Source organism: Arvicola amphibius, chromosome 3, assembly GCF_903992535.2.
Source record: "Arvicola amphibius chromosome 3, mArvAmp1.2, whole genome shotgun sequence".
NCBI classification, from domain to species: domain Eukaryota; kingdom Metazoa; phylum Chordata; class Mammalia; order Rodentia; family Cricetidae; genus Arvicola; species Arvicola amphibius.
Window position 1 is genome coordinate 41,414,030 of NC_052049.1, and position 25,563 is coordinate 41,439,592.

The window sequence follows — 25,563 nt, forward strand, 5'->3', positions numbered from 1 at the left end:
TCAAGCACAAGAGACGATACCTCTGTAGCAATGTTATAGTGAGTGTTATTCTCATGTAAGGTGTGCTCAAGCACAAGAGACGATACCTCTGTAGCCACTCTTGAGTGGAATTTCCTTCGAGTAAGAATTCGAGTCATTAGGTAAGGTTGCTCGGTATATTCAGCAGAATGTGTTGTTTTAGCAACATTGGTGCGTAAAATTGCGGTATTCTAGAGAACAAGTCATTTTTCTTAGCAGAGATCTATTTTGGATATTTTATCACAGAGGGACGTGTGAAGATGTCCTTTAAAGTTCCCAAGTGTTTAAATTTACTTAGTTAATAGCCCCTACTTAGTGATTTAAAATTTTTATGTGTTGTGTGTGTGGTTGAATGTTTGCAGCAGCACACATGTGGAGGTCAGAGAACAACTTTGTGGAGTAGGTTCTCTCCTTCCACAATTAGGAACCTCTGGAAGTGGAATTGAGGTGGTCATTTCTTGTCACCACATTAAGTGGATATTTTAGGGCTTTAAAACAAAGTTTTTTTTATTAGTTCAGCTGTAATAATCATTTTAGAATTTGAGCTTTTATATTCTAGTTACAGTTCAATTTTGGTACTTTTAAATCTTCACTTACCAACCGCAAATATGGAAGACATTAGGGAATCCACAGTGATTTAATCTTGCAAAGGGCTTTACAGTGAACTCTTTCAAATAATTGTTCTGTTGTACAGTGTAGCTCAGTTACCCCAGAATAACAAAGAGGAAACCCTTCTGGGTCACCCCAAAGGAGCTGAGCAGTTAGTTTTATATCCCTTCTCAAAACAGTGGACTGCAGATGAAAAAAGATTGGGAGAAAAAAATTTGTATGCAGTATGGGTAAAAGTGTATCTCGTTTTAAAGTTACCTTTTTCTTTCTTTTTTTTTTTTTTTTTTGGAAGTTTTGTAATTATATGTACAGAAAACTCAGCAGTACATTTAACCCAGTTTAGTGTCGAGTTCTTTGGCCTTTGCCTTTTTCCAGCTTGGCAATTCGAGCCCCAGTGGCGGCAGATCTCATCATATCTGTCGTTGTAGTTGGTCCTAATAGCTTCCACCAGCTTGGCCAGAGCACCCTTGTCTTCCGAGTTAACTTGTGTGAAGGCAACAGTGGTGCACGTCTTCCTATGGACCAGCCGCCCCGGCCTGGCCTTTCCCTTGATGATGCAGTAGGGACCCCCATCTTCCGACACTGGGCGGGCAGGAAGACCACCAGCTCAATGGGGTCTACGTCGTGGGCAATCACTACCAGCTGAGCCTTCTTGTTCTCTACCAAAGTGGTAACTGTATTGACGCCCGCTCAAAGGACAGGTGGTCTCTTAGTTGGGCCATCCCCTTTGCCGGCAGCTTTCTTCTCAGCACGGGCCAGCAGCCTTTGCTTCTTCTCCTGCTTGGTCTCTGGCCTGTACTTGTGGGCAAGTTTAAGCAACTGGGTAGCTGTTTGCCAGTCCAGGGTCTGGGTGAACTAACTGGTTAATGGCAGGAGGAACTTTGGGCAGCTTATAGAGGATGGCCCTCTGCCGCTGCAGCCTAATGTAGCGGGGCCATTTGACGAAGTGTGTGAGATCTCTCTTGGGCTGGGTGTCCTGCCCAATACCAAAGTTCTTAGGCCTCTTCTCAAACAAAGGATTCACCAACTTCTTCGCCTCCTGCTTCTTCACAACGGCAGGGGCCGGGGCTACTTTCTTCCCCTTGGGCATCTTGCTGGGCTGGAGGAGAGAGAGCTAAAGTTACCTTTTCTTGATGAAGCTATATTGTGTCTCTCCCCACCCCCATCAAAACGTCAGGTTTATGTATAAGGCCTAAGAAAGACCATGCTAGAGCTTTTAAATTTGGTAATAAGAGTAACATAAGTGTGATGAACCAAAATAGAAAGAACTATGTTGGGCAAAGTCGCATTCCCTAGGGATTTATTAAATAGCAACAGTACAGTTACCAGTGTCAGCTGGCATGGTATTTGCTCTTCTCTAATGACACCTTGCTCCAGCAAAGCTGTTGATGGTGTAATGTAAGGATTCTCTCTTCACTGCTTAGATTAGTTAGCGAAACCTGGATATCAGCTTGAGAACTTGACTTCTGCTGGACCTGTCTACTCATCTGTGCCTTTATAATCTCTGAAAATTCAGCGGATTCCTTTCTGGCCTTTCACCTCTCAGGAACAAACAAAAATTTACTATTAGAGCTAAACAGCCATTAGGCAGTTAATGAATCAGGACTGACTGTTACTGTGTACTTAATGTCTTTCATTTTCTAGGTGATGCTTTTGTAGCATCCTTAGTGCTTTTAGTCTTTGTGTTCTAAGATATTTACTAATCTTCCTCTAGCCTTCTCCTATTATGTTGTTAATTATAGAATATCATTGTATTGAACTTTCCTAGCAATGGGTTATTGTTGTGTTTCCCAAAGAACATGCTTTCTGAATCATTTGAAGAATGGAATTATCTCTTTAAAAAAAAGGTCTTGAGACAGATCTCCTTAGACCAAAATATGGGGGGGGGAAGCTAATCAGCATAAAATATTTTGTTATGACTCACAAAAAAGATGCATTCAGACATTTGAATTATATTCAGTTATATTACATAGAACACTGGCAGTTGTTCTATAACTAAATATAAACTTGACTAGAATCAACACATGTAATATGAGAAGACAGGCATGATAGTAAGTACTTGTCATCCCAACACTCAGGAGACTCTGGCAGGAAGATTTCATGCCCAATCAGCCTTAACTAGAGCAAAAAATAATAAGGGAAGAAAAAGGAAGAGTTAAGACAGTTTAACAAGTCACACAGTACAAATGGCACAGAGTGCGTTCTGTGGGCTGTAGGATTCTCTGGCAGGGACTCCACCTTGAAGAAAGCTCTTTCAGATAACTGTTTACCAACTGCTGATTACCATTCCCTCTGGAAAGAGCCAGGCATGTATTCCTAATATGTATAGAATTTTATAAAATTAAAGTTTTGTAATAAAAGTTACTTCTTTGTTCTGAGAATGGGTATTTATGCATGCTTTTCTTCTCTCTTGCCTGAGACACAGAAGGCAATAATGTAGCTTAGTTTTAAAAGTCTATGCAAAAAACACTGAAACTTTAAATTATGTAACCATATTCTTACTGAAAGTTTGAGGAGATTGCTTAAGAATAGACAAACTAGAGAAGTTAAATTTTTAAAATTACATTTATTTTGTGTGCACGCATGTGCTTGCCGCATGTATGGAGATCAGAGGACAACTTGTAGGAGTTATTCATACTGTTTGGGGCCTGGGGCTTGAACTCTGGTCATCTCCATGCTTGCTGGTCCAAGAATCTTATATTCAAATTTATTGTAACACAAGATATATTTTTGTGTTTTTTTATTATATAACTATACATGTGTGTATCTCCCATGATTTGTTTAAGTATATTTTAATTATAAATAACTTTTTGTTATTTTTAAACTTATCATACCTCAAGTACAAACACTAGAATTTAACAACTCTAAAAGGTTTGAAGTCAACATTATAAACAATTTTATAATTCAAGTTATATTTTACTAATTACATATTAATTTTTACATTTTGAGTATTTTGTAGAAATTTTATGTATTATTTAGATATTAAGATATTAATAAATGAGAAAAGAGAAAGTTTTGTAGAAACTTTAAGAATCACTGATAAAATATTGTTCACTTTCGGGGAAGATTTGTCATTTGTATACTCAAGCATACCTCAAATCTGTAATTTGAATAATTACCCACAGAACACTGAGTTTGTATTCTTAAGTCTGTGATAAACAACTGAAGCCTTCTTAAAAGCTGCTTGAATATGAAAGGAATTTAGTTTTTCCATGTTTGTCCTTTTTAAAATAAAATAAATATATCTGCTATATAGTAAGTATTCTGCTTTTTTGAATGATTGTAATAAAATTGTCAGTACTCTTGATTGATTTATTTTGGCTCTTGTCTTCTGCATTTGTAACCAAATTATACTTTATATGCTAGACAAGGTTTGTGCTTGCTTAATTGGTTGCTGGCATTTCTTAGCCTCACAGCTGCTATGAATTCAGCTGTAAACCAGAAAACATAATAGGGTCCTGTTCTCAGAGACCAAAAGGCAATTGTCAACATTCAAAACTTGTTTTTGGCAGTTCAGTTAATATATGAACTTTTACAAATTAAGGATCACTAATCCTGTCTGAAGTAGCCATACTGATTTTTAAGTTTAGAAAGCCTTAAATTCATGTATTTATTTTTATTCACTGCATCAAAAGTGACTTGAATTGGAGCATAATACTCTTAACTGTTCATTTGTAATTTTTATTTATTTATTTTTAGTATTTATTGAGCTCTACATTTTTCTCTGCTCCCCTCGCTGGCTCTCCCCTCCCCCCTTCAACCCTCTCCCAAGGTCCCCATGCTCCCAATTTACTCAGGAGATCTTGTCTTTTTCTACTTTCTACCTCCCATGTAGATTAGATCTATGTAAATCTCTCTTAGTGTCCTCATTGTTGTCTAAGTTCTCTGGGATTGTGGTTTGTAGGCTGGCTTTCTTTGCTTTATGTTTAAAAACCAACAATGAATGAGAACATGTAATAATTGTCTTTCTGTGTCTGAGTTACCTCACTCAAAATAATGTTTTCTAGCTCCATCCATTTTCCTGCAAAATTTAAGATGCCGTTATGTACCAAATTTTCCTTATCCATTCTTCGGTCAAGGGTCATTTAGGTTGTTTCCAGGTTCTGGAATCGTCCTTGTGGCACGATTGAGCATCCTTTGGATACATACCCAAAAGTGGTATTACTGGGTCTTGAGGAAGGTTGTTTCCTAATTTTCTGAGAAATTACTACACTGACATCCAAAGGGGTTGTACCAGCTTGCATTCCCACCAGCAATGCAGAAGTGTTCCCTCTCTCCATTTGTAATTTTTTTTTTTTTTGGTTTTTCGAGACAGAGTTTCTCTGTAGCTTTGGAGCCTGTCCTGGAACTAGCTCTTGTAGACCAGGCTGGCCTCGAACTCACAGAGATCCGCCTGCCTCTGCCTCCCGAGTGCTGGGATTAAAGGCGTGCGCCACCGCCGCCCGGCTCCATTTGTAATTTTCTTAAAAACAGATTTGTTAGCTTGATTGGTTGGTTTTGGTTTTTATTTTTGAGATAAGGTTTTACTACATATTCCTGGTTGACCGAGAGCTTGCTTTGTAGACCAGGCTTTGTCTCCTGAGTGCTGGAAATAAAGGCATGTGCTGTAATGCTTGGTCTTAGAGACAGATATTTGAAAGTTGAACTCTAAACTTTTATTTTTTCTATGACAAAAAGTTGAACCTTACTGTAGAGATTTTTAAATAGGCTTAACATAAGTCATTGAAATAAAGATTATGAGTTCAAAATAATATATATTTATTTAGCCACTCATATTTTAATATTTATTTATTTATTATGTATACAATATTCTGTCTGTGTGTATGCCTGCACGCCAGAAGAGGGCACCAGACCCCATTAGAGATGGTTGTGAGCCACCATGTGGTTGCTGGGAATCGAACTCAGGACCTTTGGAAGAGCAGGCAATGTTCTTAACCTCTGAGCCATCTCTCCAGCCCCTAGCCACTCATATTTTTATAAATTATCTTAGTATTTCAACTTGTGGAATTTGCTTTTCCCTTAGGTTAAATCATGAGCTTGCCTGCCTCCCTGCCTTTTGTCTAATACTTGAATTTTGGTCTAGGAGATAGATAGCTGAGTCTAGTAGGTGTTGCCCCCATGCAGATTCTCTGTAGTAATCCTGTCCTGCCTGGGCCCTCAAGTAGTTTTTCTTTGAATTTAAGTAGAAGCAATCTCAGTGCTTACATTCTGCACACCTGCAGAACTTGCACAAGAACCACCACCAAGGATTATGGCCTGTGCTCTGTGGAGTTGTGGCCTGAATTGCACTTGGGTGCTTTAGACCTTTGCTGAAATCCTGGTTCTGGGATTGCATGGTGAAGACAGCTCTCAGGACCCCTACATGAACCCTGTTATGGAAAGGTTGGCAACCAAGTCCATCTTTGGAATGTTTTATTGTGTCAGCTAGCTTTTTGTCACTGTGACAAAATGAGATGATGAAGGAAGGGTGTTTTTTTAGTTCACTGTTTGAAAGTTTCAGTCCATTATCACTTAACTCTTTTGCTTCTGAAGCAATGTATGATAAAAATAGACCATTATGACAGGGAGGGTGAGGGTATTGTGGGGCAACACTTCACCAAAGGCAAGGTGGGGGACCAGGTGGAGAAGATAAGGTGAGAGGTCTCTAGTAAATAGTATCAACTTGGGGGTGGGGGGACATTTCATATTCAGACTACAATACTTGTTGTTCTGATGATTAGCATTTAGTTTCCTTTTTTGAAGCTAATTTGTTTAGTTCAATAATATTCATGCTTCACATGAATAAAGTGCAAATTTTGTCAGTTTTTATTTTTTTAACGTTCCTCTTGCTCTCATGAGGACCTGCTTGTTGGGGTTTCTGTCCTGCCCAGTTCCCACAGCCAGTAAGGTCCCAAAGAAATCAGGCAGAAAGTCTATATTAATGATAAACTGATTGCCCCATTAGCTCAGGCTTCGTATTAGCTCTTACAACTTATATTAGCCCATTATTTTAGTATATGTTAGCCACATGGCTCGGTACCTTTTTCGGTGGGGTAGGTCACATCTTGCTTCTTTCATAGTCTGGGCAGGACTGGGGAAAGAGCTTCCTTCTTCCCAGAATACTCCTGTTCTCATTGTCCCGCCTCTACTTCCTGTCTGGTTGTTCCGCCTATACTTACTGCTTGGCTACTGGCCAATCAGCGTTTATTTAAAACATCATTGACAGAATATAGACAATTTTCCTGCACCAATTAACAGCGTGTTTGGCTTAGAAATTAGTTTGATGAACATAGTGCATTCAGGTTCTTTCCAATGGATATATAATAAGGGTGGGATTGGGGCTGGATAAAAGGGGGGGTCTGACAAGATGGCTCAGTAGTAAAGTAGTTGCTGTGTAAGCATGAAAGCCTTCAGGTAATTCCACTCCTGGTAGTGTGTGCCTACAGGACTGACAACCTGCAAAATATATTGATAGACGTTTTTCTCATATACTTTGGTTTAAAATGTAAATTGCAAGCTCAGGTATGATGATGCATTCCTTTAATCCCTGTACTTGGGAAGCAGAGGCAGGTGGGATCTCGGTGATTTTGAGGCCAGCCTGGTCTACAAAGCAAGTTTTAGGATAGCCACTTTTTAAGACTAGGTCTCATGTAGCTCAGCCTGACTCCTAACTTGGCTGTATAGCCAAAGATGACCTTGAACCTCTTGGATTCCTCCGTTACCTAAGAAGTGCTGGGATCTCAAGAGTGAGCCACTCTGCCCAGTTTTTCCCCAAAATATAGGAAGGAGAAGTATGCCACTAAAAGTCAGAGGCTAATAAGGTGGCTCCGTGGGTAAAGATGCCTACTGCCAAGCCTAACAATTGAATTTGATCTCAGGGACCTATAATAACAAGCTCCTGCAAGTTGTCCTCTTAGCTCCATATGTGTGTTGTAGTATGTGTGTATCCATATACATAAACACAAATAAAATATAATAGAACATTTTTAAATAAAAAGAAATCATTTGTGATACCAAATTTTAGTAAAGCTTCTGAGAAAGGAAAATTTTTGACTTGTATCCAAAATAATACACAGTACATTTACAACCAAATAACAGTTTGATACTATTGATTTACTTTTTTTGAATGAGAAAACTGATTGTACAATTTATGCAAGTAAGCAGAAGGCTAAGATTATAAAACAAACTCATTAAGAAGAGTAAGGTGGGAGAGACTGCTTCAGCCAAGTTCTCGATGACAGTATACCTTGGATTCAGAGATGAGGAAGTAGCCTCATGCATATGTACTTCAACTATGACAAGGTCTGTTGCAGATAGAGGAAGCAAATGTGTTTCAGGAAATGAGCAAGTTGGTTTTCAGGAAGGAAGGTGTGTTACCTATACAGTAACTAAATGCCAAGGCATTAAGGACATGAATATGAAAAGGCTGTGTTATATTTTTGAAGAAAATATGAGAAACTGTCTAAAGTTTTCTCAGTTTGGGAAGAATTTTATACAGAAAGACATAATCATAAATAAGTTTGCCTTAGAGATGTGTGTTGGTGAAAATGAAATCCTCAGGTTGCATTGTTAGTACAGTGTCTAGTTATTTGGTCAAGTGGCAAAATGCAAATATGACTTCATTTTGCTTCCTCTAGAGTTTAGTGTTAACTGGTGCCTCTGGTTGTTGTTTTTAAATTACATTTATGCATTTAATTTTTTCAGTGTGTGCTTTGCCTACATGTATACAACATGCATGCCTGGTGCCTATGAAGGCCAAATGAGGGCATTAGCTACCCTGAACTGGAGTTATAGATGGTTGTGAACTACCATGTAGGTGTTGAGAAGTGAACTCTGGTCCACTGGAAAGGGAATAGGGGCTCATAACCACTGACCCATCTCTCTAGCCCCCATCTGGCTGTTTTTGTGTTTTAAGGTTTTCTCTGCATTGGAGGTTCCAGTGTGTAGAAACCCGCTGGTGCTGGGTGTTTTATTCTCACTGCCAACCTGTACAGGTTGTCTCTAGTGGTTTAGACTTTGAAATTGTGATTTATTGCACTAATACTAGATATTTTGCTTTACATTTTTTTGTCACTCCTAGTTATCAATACAGAAGTTCCTCTAAAAAGTTGGAATTTGGAAATGGATAGCCAGCAGTAGAAATATTTTTTATCTTCAGGAATGTGCATGTTTCAGCCCATTTCAACTTGTGCTCATCATGGCATAATTTCATAGACCCACTCGGTCTTCAGCCCCCACCATAGCCTCTGTATTTCTGCTGGTTCTTTTTTTAGTTGTCTTGCTCTGAGACAAGGTCTTGTTTTATATATATATGCGGGGGGGGGGGGGGGGGGGAGGAATCTCAGACTAACCTAGAACTTGGTATATAGTCCTCAAAATTGTAGCAGTCTTCCTGCCTCTGATTTGTGAGTGCCACTGTGCTGGGGTTTATTCTTAAGGGTGTCTGGTATTCAAACACATTTTCCTGGGACTCAGATGTTTCCTTTCTTGCTTCTGATGGATCATTCAGTTTCTCTCACCTTTCCCAAAACTTGTTACTGTGACCTTATTGTCCCAATTTATGGTTATTACCTCTGAGATTATCATCCGAGGTCCTATGCTTAAGCAGCAAGTGTTGTTACCTGCTGAGCCTTCTCATCTCCAGCCTTCCTGTTTGTTTTGCTTTTGAAATAAGTTCCTGGCTGTCTTGAGACTTACTGTGTAGCCCAGGCTGTTCTCACCCTTGCAGTAGTTCTCCTGCTTTAGTCTCTTTCGTGCTGATGTTACAAGTGTGCACTACCATACTCAGCTGTAATTTAGTTTTAAGCCAGAATCGGTTGATGTGTGGAGAGCAGCAAGAAGGGCAAAATGATTGGAAACGGAGACTAGTTGAGAGAGCATTGCATACAATACTAATCTGTCTTTGTTTTTTCCTTTGGCAACTTCATACATCAGTGCAGTGAATTTTGGTCATTCTCATATGCCCATCCTACTTTTCTCTCATCTCCCTCTACTGTTTAAATTGTTCTTCCCAACAGTCTCCACCCCCTTGTTTCCATGTCTTTTTGTGTGTGTATGACTAACCGAGTTAATTAGAGGTGTGACAAGACAGATGTGCAAAGCAATAGAATTAGTGTAAAGAAGGATCTGGCTGTGAAACAGTTTAATAAAAACATTAAAATTAATGCTCAGTGTTTGGGACAGGAAAGAATAAAGTATGGCAGTTGGGAAAGTAAACGGAAAACAATCTCTTTTTATTATTTGCGTGGGGTGTATGTATGTGTGTGTGCCCGGTGTGTGCGTGCACTTATATTTATAATGGTTGTTGGATTCCCTGGAGTTGGGATTACAGATTTGAGCCACCTAGTATAGGTGCTGCAAGTGCTCTTAACTGCTGGACCTTCTATACCCCTAATAAAGGAGTATCTAAATCCATGCTGTCTGTGGAACTATGAAAATTAATAGCTTAATTAAAATTAATATATATATATAGTGTCATGGAAGCAGCAGTGTGTGTGTGTGTGTGTGTGTGTATGTGTATGTGTGTGTTTCAAAAAAATAATCCCACCTTTTAGGAGGTACAGCTGAAAGATCATATGTTCAAAGGTTCAAATATTTTGTTTAAATCAGTATATCAGTTGCTAGTACTTTATACTCTTAAGAATTTGTTTATTGGTTGATTGCTTTAGAGACATGGTTTTTTATAGCCCAGGACAAACATGAATTCAGTATGTAGTTGAGAATGGCCTTGAACACTTGACTTCTAGCTTCTACCTCCCAAATTCTGAGATTATAGGTTTGCACTGTTGTGTTCAGCTAAAATTTGAATTTTTATAAGACTTCTGCAAACTTTTATGTCATGCATATATATGTGTATATATTATGTGAGATTTAATATATATAGTGATTGACAGTAATCAAAAATATAATGCTTTAAATTAATGCTACTCTTATCATTAATACAATATTAGCATTATAGTCTTTAATGTGCAGTTTTTGTTTTAGGTACTTAAAATTTTGTAAAATAATGTACATTTTAAAATAAGTTATAAATGCTCTAAGGGTTTCATCTACAGGTGGTGATATGCATTATTTTAATCCCAGCTCTTGGAAGGCAGGACAGATGGATATCTGAGTTTGAGGACAGCCAGGGCTACACTGAAACTCTGTCTCAAACAAACAAACAAAAAAACAAAAAAACAAAAAAGAGGGTTTTACTTAACCCTCTTTTTAACATGTGCAAATTTCTTTTGTCAGCATTTTATTTGGTAATACATAGATGTATAAAGTAGTTTCTGTTCTTGGCTGATGTGGGATTCCCCTCTTTATGCTATGAATATGTTTTATTACCATTGGTTAATAAAGAAAGTGATTGGGCCAGTGGCTTAGCAGAGTAAAACCAGATGAGAAACCTGAACAGAGATATGTAGAGAGTAGGAAAACTAAGAGATGCCATGTTGCTGCCAAAGAAGAAAGACACCGGGAAACCTTACTGGCAGTACATTGATTAATAGAAATGGGTTAATTTAAGATATAAGAAATATTTAACCAGGAATATGCCTAAGTTATTGGCCAAGCAGTGTTGTAATTAATATAGTTTCTGTGTGATTATTTGGGTCTGGGCAGCCGGAAACAAATGAGCAGTCTCCGTATACAAAATAGTGTGCCAAAGTGGGGCCACTATATCTACATAAAAACTGAGAGAGCTTGGGAAGGAATTCTAGACACAAAAGAACAGAGTTAAGCACAGCTTCTTGGTAGCCATTTTCTTTCAGACAGGCTGTTTGCTCTCAGCAAGCAGTGGTGCTGTTCCTCTAAGAGAAGGCTTCCTGACTCAGCATTAGCAGTAAAAACTACATGGCTTCCTGGTTCGTGCTAGTAGCATGAACTCTGGCTTTTTCATGAGGTCCTGCACTTAAAAGGGGTTTATGAGGAGCATGCTACAACTCGCTAATGGTAACATAGATCGCCTGTGTCCCTGAAGCTGTGGCATTGAGCATGGCTCACAGAGGCAGTGACCATGCCTCTGTCATGTCTCTGTCATGTTGAACTGGGCAGAGCAAACAGGCAGCGGCCGTGGAGTTGATCCTAGCCACGCCAACTTAGCATTTAGAAAAGAAGCAGCAGCGCTCCTAGATAGAAAGTGATTACAGATACACAATAAAGACAGATTCAGACAGAAATAAACCTCTGAATGGATTATAGTGTGTTTAAAAAAGATGTATGTAGGCTTGGAAGAGGGGGGAACGAATATAAACTGTTAGAAAAAGAAGTGAATGGTCTTAAAAAAATAAAAAGTCTTTAAAGAGATAGACTACAGACAGTTATAGATTAAAGAAGTAGAGAAAATTAAGCCATATAAAGATAGAATATACACACAGTCTGGATTATGTATATTATTGTGTTTTGTTTGAATTTTTTTGACGGCAGAGACATTTGATTCTAGGGGCTGCTAAATTAAACCAACATATATATTTTAGAGGTATCTTAACTTCAAAATTTGAGTATAAGGATGTGTTGCTTTGGAAAAGAGGTTCTGCTTTTGTTCCACAAAAGATGAGAACCTGTGGATTTCCTCTAGGATAATGTGGTTTGATGAAACAAGATCCCAAAAAGTCTCTGTGAAACCTAAAAATAATTCTTGCTTGATAACTGTTTTGTATATGTAATTTTATTTTGTTAAAGTTAAAACCTTTTTAGCTATACAGAAGAGGGGAGATGATGTGGGAGGTCCTTTGGTATATGTTTTATTAGTTGATGAATAAAGCTGCTTTGGCTTATAACAGAGCAGAATATAGCCAGGCTGGAAGAGATATATTTAGAGAGTAGGTGTAGTAAGGAGATGCCATGTAGCTGCCAAAGGAAAAAGATGCCTTCCAGTAGGCTATAGCTTTGTGTAAGACGTAAGATCTAGGGCTGGAGAGATGGCTCAGTGGTTAAGAGCACCGCCTGCACTTCCAAAGGTCCTGAGTTTAATTCCCAGCAACCACATGGTGGCTCACAACCATCTGTAGTGAGATCTGTGCCCTCTTCTGGCTTGCAGGCAGAGTATTGAGAATATTGTATACATAATAAATAAATAAATCTTTTAAAAAAGATGTAAGAGCTAGCTAGAAATACACCTTAGACATTGGCCAAGCAGTGTTGTAATTAATATAGTTTCTGTATGATTATTCAGGTCTGGGCAGGCAGGAAATGAACGAGCAGTCTCTAGTTACACTTGACTAATCCAATGGAAGTAAGACATGAAGTAAGCAATAAATATTTGGTGGATGCATAATCTGAGACTATTGGTCTGATTTTATGAATTTGTTCTAAGGAAATAAGCGGCAAGTGTATAGTGACATAAATATTGATATTCTGTTCATAATACTGGAAATGTAACCTCAGAAACTACTATATAGTGATTTAAATTAATAACTAGCTCTACAGTTACTGACTGGTAAGGTCCATAGTCCATTGAAAAGGGAAGGAAACAAGTTCAAAGCACTCTGTATCCTAGTCTGTCTGTTGATGGCAAGATTACAATCATCAAAGTATGCTTAGTAGATTTGCTCAGGCAACATGTGGAAGAGGACATGCAGATTACTATTTCCCAGCCTTCGGGGACTCACATTCTTTTTCTCTGTCTTTAGTTTGCATCAAATATGATTTAAAGTGATTTTCACATAAGTAATCTTTTTGCTAGTATAGTATAACAGTTAATCTTGTGATTTTTTTTTTTTTTTGTATACCACAGGTTCAGTTTGGAATCATAACAATTTTACTTTCTAATCAGTAGATTGTTTGATGGCATAAAATTTTAGTCACTTGTGTCACTGTGGCCATTGATCACATAGACTTTTGTTCTTATCTTATACCCTGAGTTTCTGGACTTGATTTTATGAAACTAATGGATAAAGTTCTTTTGTGAAAATTCCTTCTAAAAATTGTCACATCATACATACATGGATGTGTGAGCATTGTGTATACAAATTGTTAAGTTAGCCGGGTGGTGGTGGCGCACGCCTTTAATCCCAGCACTCGGGAGGCAGAGGCAGGCGGATCTCTGTGAGTTCAAGGCCAACCTGGTCTACAAGAGCTAGTTCCAGGACAGGCTCTAAAGCTGCAGAGAAACCCTGTCTTGAAAAAACAAAAAAAAAAAAAAAAAAAAACAAAAAAAACCCCAAATTGTTAAGTTAATAATTATTATTAACCATATTTAAGAATGCTGTCACTCATTGTTTTTAAAATGTGTGTTTTATTCCCACTTAGGCCGAATACACCAAGCAATGGTGACATCTTTAAATGAAGATAATGAAAGTGTAACAGTTGAGTGGATAGAAAATGGAGACACAAAGGGCAAGGAGGTATGGTTTCTGGGCTAATCGTCATTTCTAGTCAAGATTCTGAATACAAAATAAAACAGAAAGCCATATAATTTTACATGATGTGGACATTCTGTATCATTCCTTTAAGAACTTTCAAATAGTGGCTGCAAAGATGATTCAGTGGTTTAAGATAAATGGCTGCTTTTCCAGGGGACCCTGGTTCAATTTCCCACCCCAGCATGGTTGTGCATAGCCATGTGTAATAGTCCCAGAGGATCCAGCACTTTTCTGGTTTCCGGGGGGCACCAAACATGCATACAGTACACAGATATTCATGCCAATAAAACCCCTATACACATGAAGAAAATCCTCACTGGAAAGTGAGTTTTAAAAGTTAACCCAAAGAAGGAGAGTCTCTCCTTGTATCACCTGTTCTTTAGCTCAGTGCGTAAGATTTGACAATTGCTGTCTATAAGTAATAATTACGTAGTTTTGATGGTCACTCTTTACCAACATTATTAAAAAACAAGTGTAAAGTATATGTGGGTTATTATTCTGAGTACTGTAATTTGCAAAGTGGTGTGTCATCTTTAGGTTGAAGTCATTTAAGAGTCATCTGCTCTATAACTCCCATGTTCTTGTTTACACAGATTGATCTGGAAAGCATCTTTTCGCTTAACCCTGATCTTGTACCCGATGAAGAGATTGAACCCAGTCCGGAAATACCTCCACCATCATCATCCTCAAAAGTGAACAAAATTGTAAAGGTAAGTGATAAATTTAGGTGTGTGTGTGTGTGGTGCTTGTGTGCACATACATGGGCTCTTGCTCTCACTGACTTAAGACTGGTAGGCTTTGAAGAGTATGTATGCGTTAAGTATTGTTTGATTTACATTTTAAAAAAATTCTTTCTACCTTCTGTATCCATGTTATACATATATGTCTCCCTGAGTTAGGGTTGTCTAGTTCACAATTCATGACAGTCTTTAGATCATATCATAATTCCTTGTCTAATTAGGAGTTTTGGAGGCTAATAGCTTCTCAGGAGAGTTAAGTTAAAGTTGCTTTTTTTGTCAGTGTTGAATGACAAAATACCTGTTTGTTAAGAATAATAACTATTCTGGTACTCTGAAGTGATGAGAAGTGGTAAGGGTATAGTAACTAGTCATGTGTTGTTAGTAAAGAAGGTGTTGCAAGGGCAGTGCTGCCACCTCCATGTACTGTAGCTCTGCAAAAGTGAAAAATCCTTTAAAAGTAGCTCTTTAATGCTCTTGAAACTCTTTACTATTAGTAAATTCCATGAAAATACAATGCCTTTAAAACCAGACAGTCCTGCTATGTTGTTGAACCTCTACTTCTTAGTGTTTGATTCAGTGACATCTGTTGATTTTTCTACTTTGTCCAGGTACTGTGTTAATTCACAGATGAGTATGACATGACTTTCAAGCCTGTAGGGACTCCATATTTTGTAAGGAAAACTAATAAACATTCAAATGTATTATAGAGACTTAACCATCCTCAAAATATTCTGCTTTTAAACTACATATATGAACATAAATCAGTTTGAGTTCATATAATTTAAGCATAGCGAAAGTCACTGCTTAAAGGTCCTTAATATACACGGACTGTTTCCATATACATCTTCAATGCCTTAATAGATTGGCATATTTTTATCTACCCTTCTCATTCCCTTTTTGAAATCAAGCCCAGTTTTCCCCTTTGCCTTGGCATTCTACCACTGAACTCCATTCACCTTAACCTTGATTTGTTGTTATTAACAGTTGCTTCCCATTAAAATCACTTGATGCATTTTTTTTAAAGTACTGATTTCTGGGCCCCCACTTTGGGAGATAATACCACTATCCAACTACTACCTAATCTGATTGGAATGTGCAGCCAGGATTTAGTATATATAACTAAATCATTTGCTGTGGGTTTGTTTTCAAGTAAATTCACTCTAGTAGCTACATAAATGGGATAAGTTGGTTGCCTTAATCTATGCTGTAGCCAAACCTTTCAAACCTGTAGTGAAAACTTTTTAGGATAACTGGCTGTTTTTGTTTCATAGTACTTTGATATTTTAGTTTAATAAAGGAGTCAATACCATATTACCTCTTTAGATCCAAAGATTACTACTAATTCCTCAATGCAAGATCAAAATCACTCCGAAATCCAATGTTTTAACATTTTTATTTATTAATATTTTATTCTTGTTTGTGTGTGATAGTAGGTGTGTGCATGCCATGCCATTCATGTGGAGATCAGAGGACAGCTTTCAGGAGTTGGTTCTCATCTGCCCCCCCTTTTACCCTCTTGTTGAACTGGGGTCTCTTGTCTCTGCTGTACTGTGTACTCCAGGCCCCTGTCTTGCTGCAGGAGTGTTGGAAATACAGGAGCACACAGTAACACCTGGCTATTTGGGGAGGGGACCTAGGATCTAGTAGGGTAGACTTGTGAAGCAAGTGACCCACTGAACCATCTTCCCTCCCCCCAAATGCATTTTTTTTTTTTTTTTTTTTTTTTTTTTGAGAACAAACATCAGATCACACAAGAGAAATTACACCTGAAACCTTATGTGATGAGTTTCAGTCTGGATGAAGCTACGCCAAAAGTATTATATAAAATTATCTTCACTGAGGTTTGCTCCGCAGTCGCGAGGATTCTAGTCTACCTAACTAGCACATGTGTGACTAAAAAGCAGATGTGACTGGTGCTCTCCACACCTGGAACCACAGCTCTGTGGGGTAGAGACTAAAGGATTGCTGGGGCTTTGCTGGCTGTCAGCCCAGTTCCAGGTTCTGAGTAACCCTATCTCATGGGAATATTCATGACAGCAGGTACCAGATGTCATCCACTGGGTTTCATATACAAACACACACACACAGTCTTCAGGCTATGTGTATATATATATGAATTTTCATTTAAAATTAAGTCATATTTCCAAAACATCTGATTTTACACACATGAGTGCACATATACAAATATTCCAAGACACGAAAAAACATAAAACATTTCTGGACTCAGGATTTTCAGATAATAGATACCCAACCTGCACGCAATTTTGGCAAGATAGCATTATAATGTAGTTACTTAACCTCATTTTACTTCAGCTCTCATATGAAATGGAAGTAAACATAAAACACTTTCTGAGATCTGTTGTAATTGTAATGGATTAATGATGGAAATAGTCAAACCTGAGCATCAAAGGGCCTTCCAGTCTGCTTTGATGTATGATCTTCATAGTTTTGAGAGCTAACTACAAACTTTTTCCCTTCTCCCACCCCCTCCCTTTTCTATTTCTCCCTTCCCTCTGTGTTAATGAAAACATTATTACGGAATGTCATCCTTAAAGCTGAACTTGGAAAACATGAAGATTTCTATACTTTACCTGGGCTCAGAATTAAGAAAATAATGACTTCACAGAATTGTATAAAACTGAAATGAAAAAGGTCCTTAGAGCAAGTTATCTTTGAGAATGTACCTTTCTCATTCCTGAATATATGGGGGATTTTGATACATGCCTCCTACAGGAACTTGACTATTGATAAATTAGGAAGTTTTGATTATTTTTAGTTTTTCTACATTTGGTTTTATGTTACTATTGTCTGTCTGTTTAATTAAATGAAGCTGGGGCACTGATTGCTGTGAGGAATGAAGAGAAAAAAATTAATATTGTTTTCTTTTGTAGAACCGACGAACTGTGGCATCTATTAAGAATGACCCTCCCCCAAGAGATAATAGAGGTGAAGTAAAATGTTATCCCTTAATCTTGCCTACTGACATTTAGCATGGCCTTGATGAGGTATATCAAAAGTAATTGTTACCCTTAGTGTTTTGTTTAACCATACATGGTTAATTTTAAGATTTGTATTCCTAGTTTCTTAATATCCCAATTGCATCAATAATTTCTCTTTAGTTAAAAAAAAATAGGAGATAGTCATGGTGAGACATGCCTGTAAATTAAGCACTTGGGAGGCAGAAGCAGGAAGATTTCTGCAATTTGGAAGCCAGTCTAGTCTATATAGGGAATTCTAGGCCAGCAGGGTTACAAAGCAAAACTCTAAATAAGACAAAACAAAAAATGCAGAAATGTTTGTGGTAAATAGAAACTCCATAACACATGTAGCTTTTGTCCATCTCACTCGGTGTTCAACATTTGAGCAGGACATTAGAGAAGAAGAAATGAGGACGGGGTCCAGTGGATGATGGTGTCACAAGGATGGATTTCCTCATCATTGATTTGGTCATAATTTTCTGACTAAGAGGATTCCAAAAAGTTTAAAGGTTAACTTTAGAGTTGGGAAGAGAAAATTTGAATGGACATAAATTACAGTTGGCTTCAAGTTTTATAATTCTGAGCCAGGACACAGAGACAAAACTAACTTTTTTTTGCTGCTCAGCAGTTCAGAACTGCTGTACAGTTGTATGTCTCTGAGCACAGATGTAGTACAAGATGGGCCAGAGAGGACATTAGAAGTAGAGAGGAGAAAGTCCTTCCCTTACCACCCTCTAAATCTTTGTAGACCTTATATTTTTTGGTAAATTTTCTGAGCCTATATGCATGGGTGCATGTGTGTGTGGGTGTTTGAAACAGGGTCTGTAGCCCGGGTTTGTCTTGAATGTGATAGGCAGCCAACACTGATCTTGAGCTCCTGGTCTTCTTGACTCCCTCCAGTGCTGCCATTACACATGCACCACCACATCCAGCTTTCTGTTTGTAGAAAATTTCAAGTTCCTTTTTGCATTTTTATGACATCTACAATGGGGAACTACTCTACTGAAGATTTGCATTTTGGGGAGCAAAATATGAAATCCGGAATGTAAGAAAGGTTGGAAGGACTTTTACATTTGTTTTCTATGTGTTTGAATCATGTACATTTTCTTAAAAATGAGATTGCCTTTATATTGCACATATATAATATAATTTATATGTTATTTATATTAATGTACATATACCCTGGGAAATACCAGTGCATTCTGGGATTTTAAGACATGGGTTTCATGTGCATTTTTTAAAAATGATTATTAGGACTGGAGAGATGGCTTAGCAGTTAAAGGCTAGGCTCACAACCAAAATATAAGAGTTCGGTTCCCAGCACCCACGGTTGCCTCTTCAGCCACCATAAAAAAAAATGATTATTAAAAGTCAGTTTAGGTTTGGTTTTTAGGTGACTATTTAGTTTTGTAGCTAAAATCACACTGGTGGATGTTAAATCTGTACCTTTTTGACTCTGTTTCTCCATTATTTGTAACTTGCTATAAAAGCCATACTGGTCTCACACTCAGATTTGCCTGCCTGCCTCTTTCCTGGTGTAACTATTACTTTGAAAATGTCTTTTAATTGTGTCAATTTACTGAATAGAGTTGCTTGCTTTTAGTAGTTTATATACCATTTATTGAAAAGTTTGGCAGTTTGCTAAATTTAAATTACTGATTTTGGTATTTGAAGACAGGGTTTCTTTATGTAACATCCTTATTGTCCTAGAACTCACTCTAGAGGCCAGGCAGGCCTCAGACTCACAGAGATCCACTTGCCTTTGCCTCTTGAGTGCTGGGATTAAAGGCTGCACCACCACCCCACCGCTCAGTATTTATCGACTTTTGAGGCATGGTCTCACTGTTACCCAGGCTTGCCTCAAATATGTATTCATTGTCCTGCCTCAGCCTACCAAGTGCTGGTCTTATAGATTATGAGCTACTGTGCGTGACATGAGTTCAATATTTATGTATCACATTTGACATGGCGATGTCTTTTCCTTTTACTGTGGTTAGCTTTTAATATTGTTCTGAATTAAATTTGTTTTGTAGTGGTTGGTTCAGCACGCGCACGGCCTAGTCAGCTTCCCGAACAGTCGTCTTCTGCACAACAGAATGGTAGTGTTTCAGATATATCTCCAGTTCAAGCTGCAAAAAAGGAATTTGGACCTCCTTGTATGTAAATAACGTATCAAGGATTCAGTCATTTTAGGCATACATGTAGTCTCTCTTGGTCATCATTACAAGTTCTTAAGTAGTAAGCAATCTAAGACAAACTTGGCTAAAGATTTCCTTTTGCCAACCAATTATAATTTGTATTTAGTACTTTAGTTCGTTAATTGGGAGTTAATTTAGTTCATACTGGAGAATAACATTTTGTTTGAGGTTATAACAATGGCTCAATTGCTTTGAATTTAAAATTCTAGCTAGTTTTTTTTTTTAGGTTCTAGAAAAAAGTTACACTTATTAATCCTTTTAATTTAAAGGCCTGTAATTCTAAACCAAGAGATGACATGTATCAGTGTGTCTGAGTCATTTCTCTTGACTCATCTGTATAGTGTCCTGTTCCTACTATTAAAGCAGCTCATAAGTCAAATTCACCTAGGTATAATTGGCATGCTTCATTACTGTGGACTTGTGTGTGTGTGTGTGTGTGTGTGTGTGTGTGTGTGTGTGTGCTGAATTAGTCATAAAATTTCTGTAAAGTTTTTCTATACAAAAAAAAACGGTGTTTCTTCAGTTTATCCTTTTCCTTTTAGCACGTAGAAAATCTAATTGTGTCAAAGAAGTAGAAAAATTACAAGAAAAACGAGAGAAAAGGAGATTACAACAGCAAGAACTTAGAGAAAAAAGAGCCCAGGTTTGTAACATAAACCCAAATGTTCGTTTGTTTGTTTCTGAGAAAGGGATAGATTATATCAGTGAAAATAGCTGATTTTAAAATAAGGTTCAGGAAAGCAGTCTGGACTACCTGAGCCTCTGATTCCAGGGAAACAGAGAGGATACACAGATTGTATTTGCATTTACTCATGCTTGCCAGACATGACCCCCCTGGTGTTCCCCGGGTGTACTTGATGATGCGTAACTCTCCTAGGGAGCTCTCAATTTTTGTTTCACATTCTGCTTCTGAGCTGACAAGTTGGTGTCTTTTTTTTTTTTTTTTTTTAAGGTAAGTAGAAGATAAATTTCAGTGACCGTTTCAGTGACTGTTCTTCAGTATAGTCTGAAAATGAATGGAAAAATCTTGAGTATTAGTGATTTATTATTTATTACAGGGAAGCTATTGACCATTGCTAGTTATAATTTAAACAAAACTTAGTATTGAATTTGAAATAAATTTCTGTCAGAATTCAATACTTTGAATTTTTTAATTTTTTAAATATCTTGGTTTTGAGCTGCTTGTAGTGACATATCTGTCATCACCTTGGAGGTAGAGGTAGGAGGACAAGAGCTAAAGAGCAGCTACAAGAACTCCAAACAACAAAAAAGCAAACAAGTTATCTTTCTTCGTGTTTTAAGTTTTGTTGTATTGCTTTTTTTTAACATCTTGGTTATTTTAGAGTTAACAAAGAGAAAGGAGATGAATAGAAATGAATCCATATTTTAATTTAAGGCTGTATTTAAAAATAGGACCGATATTTGTAATTAAACAGCATGCTTACACCTGCAGACCAGATTTTTCAAAGAATCCTTAAATGTTTTGACAGTAGAACTGGCATAGGCAGAGAAACATAAAGAGTAGTGCTTTGGGAAGAGCAGTAACGATGGACAGGAAGGTAAAGAAGGAGCCTCGTGTGTGTGACTGCAAGAACAACGCCCTCATGGTGACTTGTGCAAAGTTGATATTTAATATTGAAACACTAGATGACGTAGTTCTGAGTTGGGATGTGGAATGCATTTTCCCAGTTTCAACCTTCCTAGAGTTCTTTGCCAGTGTTCTAGAGTGCTGTTCCCCTTGATATATTTTCTGACATAATTAGAGCAAATGTGTTATAAGTGATTTTTTTAAGTAATTAAAGAATAGCTTTAATGAGGAAACTTTGGAGTGCACAAGGATACATGCAGATTAACAGAATCATGTTATTTATGTGAAAGTGATTCAGAACATACTAACCTGAACTTGGAAATTACATCGTAGTTTTACTTTGGGTTTGGATAACAAATGACAGTGCCTGGACTGCAGTTTCCAAACTATATGCAACACATACAGTGTAATTAAGTATAATAGGTGCCAAATCTTGTTTCCTAATAGGATGTTGATGCTACAAATCCAAATTATGAAATTATGTGTATGATCAGAGACTTCAGAGGAAGCTTGGATTACAGACCCCTAACAACAGCTGATCCTGTAAGATCCTTTGTTAATTATTACTCTGAAGATGTGCTATTATAAATAAAAATTTTCATACTGACTTGTATTTACCTGTATGGTTTTGTCTTTCCTAATGAGGTTCAGTTCCCATGTTGTATGATAAATCACAACTCAGCTACTTTTTTGTTCCCCCTCCATAGTTTTAATGTTAGAGATCCGGCACAGCTGCTCTTCTCAAGCGAAGCCTCCCTGTCTTCTGACGGCTTATATCAGTGGATCACATAAGGCACCCTTCACAAAGGCTTTGATCTCAGTTCCAGGCTTACTTTAACTTTGGTTTGGGCTGTATATTCCACCACCATTCTAATTCACTGTAGCTAATTTGTTCTTTTTAAGTACACGTTACTCTGGCTGTAGCAGTAATAATGGTTCTTAGGGGCTACAACAGACCAGAATTTCAGAACTGAAAAGTATTCTGTAGTTTCATTACCTGCTGCAGAATGAAAAATAATACATCTGACCTAACATATTTAGAATGTTTGGCTACCAAAAACTTTGTGTTAGGAAGTATGTTACAGGTCCTGATAAATGTCTTATTCATAAGCTTATATTCCCATATATTTTAGGCCTTGCTACACTGCCAGGCATTTCACCTGTTGCATCTGAGCTCATGTTTTAATTAAACCAGGCAAATTGTAGAACTCTAAAATAGGTCTGATCACAGAAAATGATTTATTCCAAGAAAGTATGTATTGAATGTAAGCTTTATTTTTAAAATTGTATACAAAGATTTGTCATTATGGGGATATAGAGATGGCTTGGTGCTTAAAAGCCCGTCTGTTCTTGGAAGAAACCCAATTTGGATTCTCAGAGCAACACATCAGGCCAATGAACCTATACCTCCAGCTCTGGGAAAAATGCAGCACTTACATGTGCATATAATTAAATCATTTAATTAAAAAAGAACTGTCATTCATAAAATTGTCCGGTTATTTTGTTAAGTAATGTGAGAATCCTGGTTTTTTGCCTGTTAGTGATCTTCCAACAACTATCTACAATCAACATGAAAAGATGCATGTAGAATTGCAATTTTTACTTTTATTGTATATAACACATCTTGAAATGAGTGGAAGGTACTTTGTTTTTCTTTTTTTTTTTTTTTATTGAGCTCTACATACATTTTTCTCTGCTCCTCTCCCTGCCTCCCCCCCCCCCCCACCCTAACTCTCTCCTATGGTCCACATGTTCCCAATTTACTCAGGAGATCTTGTCTTTTTCTACTTCCATGTATGTCCCTCTTAGGGTCTCATTGTTGTCTGGGTTCTCTGGGATTATGATTTGTATGCTGGTTTTCTTTGCTTTACGTTTAAAAACCACTTACAAGTGAGTACATATGATGTTTATCTTTCTGGATCTGGGTTACCTCGCTCAATATGATATTTTCCAGCTCCATCCATTTGCCTGCAAATTTCAAGATATCATTATTTTTTTCTGCTCTGTAGTACTCCATTGTATAAATGTACCATATTTTCCTTATCCATTCTTCAGTAGAGGGGCATTTAGGTTGTTTCCAGGTTCTGGCTATGACAAACAATGCTGATATAAACATAGTTGAGCACATGTCCTTGTGGCACGATTGAGCATCCTTTGGATATATGCTCAAAAGTGATATTGCTGGGTCTTGAGGAAGGTTGTTTTCTAATTTTGTGAGAAATGGCCATACTGATATCCAAAGGGGCTGTACCAGCTTGCACTCCCACCAGCAATGCGGAGTGTTCCGTGGAAGGTACTTCTTAACAAGAGCTTAATGTTAAGGATTGTGGTACTTTCTAAAAACCTTAATTACTAAGTAATGGCTTATCAAAAGCAAAATAAGTTTCCACAATGCTCAGAATTTTAGTAGTAATTGTTTCTGACAACCATTAAAATTTATTAAATGCTAGTTTGTTTTTTAAAGCTTAACTGCTATATATATTTTTAGAAATTTCTAAAAACCATAGTTTACTTTCTATTGTTTTACATAGCATTTATAATCAATGAAATAATATGGTTTTTATTCCTAGATTGATGAACATAGGATATGTGTTTGTGTAAGAAAACGACCCCTCAATAAAAAAGGTATGGTGCTTAATGAGTTTTGTAGAGAGTACAATTTAGAAATCACTCATGGTAGCATAATTTCTGTAATCCGAACATTCAAGAGCCTGAAAAAGGAAGATTGAGTGAGATCCAGGGCAGCCTGGACTATGTTGTGAGACTTTATCGCAAAAAAGAAACATAATGAGATGATTTAGTAAAGAAGCCTATTGCCAGTCTTAATGACCTGAGTTTGACCCCTGGGACGTACATGGTGGAGGGAGAGCACCGACTCCTAGAATTTTCCTCTGACTTGCACATTCATACCATGCCCTGGTGTGTGCATGCTTTCTCTCACACACAATATTAAAATCATTTTTTAAAGATTTCAAATCTTTTTTAAAATTTTTTTCATTAAATCAAATGTTGTGAAAATTACTGAACATTGATTTTTCGTTTATTCTTTTAGAAACCCAAATGAAAGATCTTGATGTAATCACAATCCCTAGTAAAGATGTTGTGATGGTACATGAGCCCAAACAAAAAGTAGACTTAACGAGGTACTTAGAAAACCAGACGTTTCGTTTTGATTATGCCTTTGATGACTCAGCTCCTAATGAAATGGTTTACAGGTGAGTGAATTTATTTTAAATTAAAATTCTCTTCTTAGACTCTTAGAAGTTCCTTGATGATTTAATGTTGTTCTTTGCACAGCTTTCTAGGGGAAACCGAAGAAAATGTAATAAACTCAATGAGTTTTATCATGTAATCTCTTTAAAACCTCAAACAGTTAGGTGTTTTGGATTTGGTATTTTGGTTTGGTTTGGTTTTTTCCAGGGCATGGTGGTACTTGGGGTGGAGGTGGGAGGCTATGAGTTGGAGGACAGCCTGGTTTACATAGAGCCTGTCAAAAAACAAAACAAAACAAAAAAAAACCAAATTTGTTTCTTATTTATGCTAGTTGAAAGCTAGCTTACGTATATCATAGACACATGTATGGGTAAGTTTCTGAGAAGGGTTGGAGAGATGGTTCAGCCTCAAGAACACTACCTGCTCTTCTAGAAGACCTAGGTTCGTTTTCCAGCATCCATATGGAGGATCACAGCTATCTGTCTTAGGTATCTGACATATACCTCTGTCATCCACAGACACTAGGTTTTCTGTTTTAACCCCTGTACTAATAAATTTGAAATACCTGCTAGGCATTAATTACTAGTCTTGATCTTTCCTTAGCATGTGTTTACAAATAAAAGTTTAAAAGTTCTATAAATCTGCTTACATTCATTTTAATTTTTTTAACATCTTTTAAGGTTGATGGACATATTTTTACAAAATTTTTATGTCATGTAGATTTTTGACATATTTCATAAATATATTTCTAGTAATTATAGCAGATTTTTACAGCATTGCCTTTATATTCCATGTAGACATACCTTTACATTTATTTGCATGCTGTGTTTTATTTTCTAATTTCATTTTATAAAAATCTCCAGAAAACAGAAAATTAGAGCAATAAGAATCTTA

The 25,563-nt window shown here is 37.2% G+C and overlaps 1 protein-coding gene and 1 non-coding gene across 6 annotated transcripts in view; both read left to right on the forward strand.

Moving 5' to 3' along the window:
* Kif2a (kinesin family member 2A) overlaps window positions 1-25,563 on the forward strand; it is a 62,296-nt gene that overhangs the window by 13,602 nt on the left and 23,131 nt on the right. For 2 of the 5 annotated variants that reach the window (XM_038324396.1, XM_038324392.1), the window contains exons 2-9: window positions 13,840-13,934; window positions 14,546-14,662; window positions 17,584-17,638; window positions 19,704-19,826; window positions 20,411-20,511; window positions 21,904-21,999; window positions 24,027-24,081; window positions 24,509-24,671. In XM_038324396.1, coding sequence (XP_038180324.1) covers window positions 13,840-13,934; window positions 14,546-14,662; window positions 17,584-17,638; window positions 19,704-19,826; window positions 20,411-20,511; window positions 21,904-21,999; window positions 24,027-24,081; window positions 24,509-24,671 — 805 coding nt within the window. The remainder of the gene's footprint in view (window positions 1-13,839; window positions 13,935-14,545; window positions 14,663-17,583; window positions 17,639-19,703; window positions 19,827-20,410; window positions 20,512-21,903; window positions 22,000-24,026; window positions 24,082-24,508; window positions 24,672-25,563) is intronic. The other 3 variants (XM_038324397.1, XM_038324393.2, XM_038324394.1) reach the window with 2 other exon arrangements.
* On the forward strand, window positions 17,066-17,146 carry LOC119810940. Its single transcript, XR_005284876.1, has one exon. It is a non-coding gene; the product is annotated as a small nucleolar RNA U2-19 (small nucleolar RNA).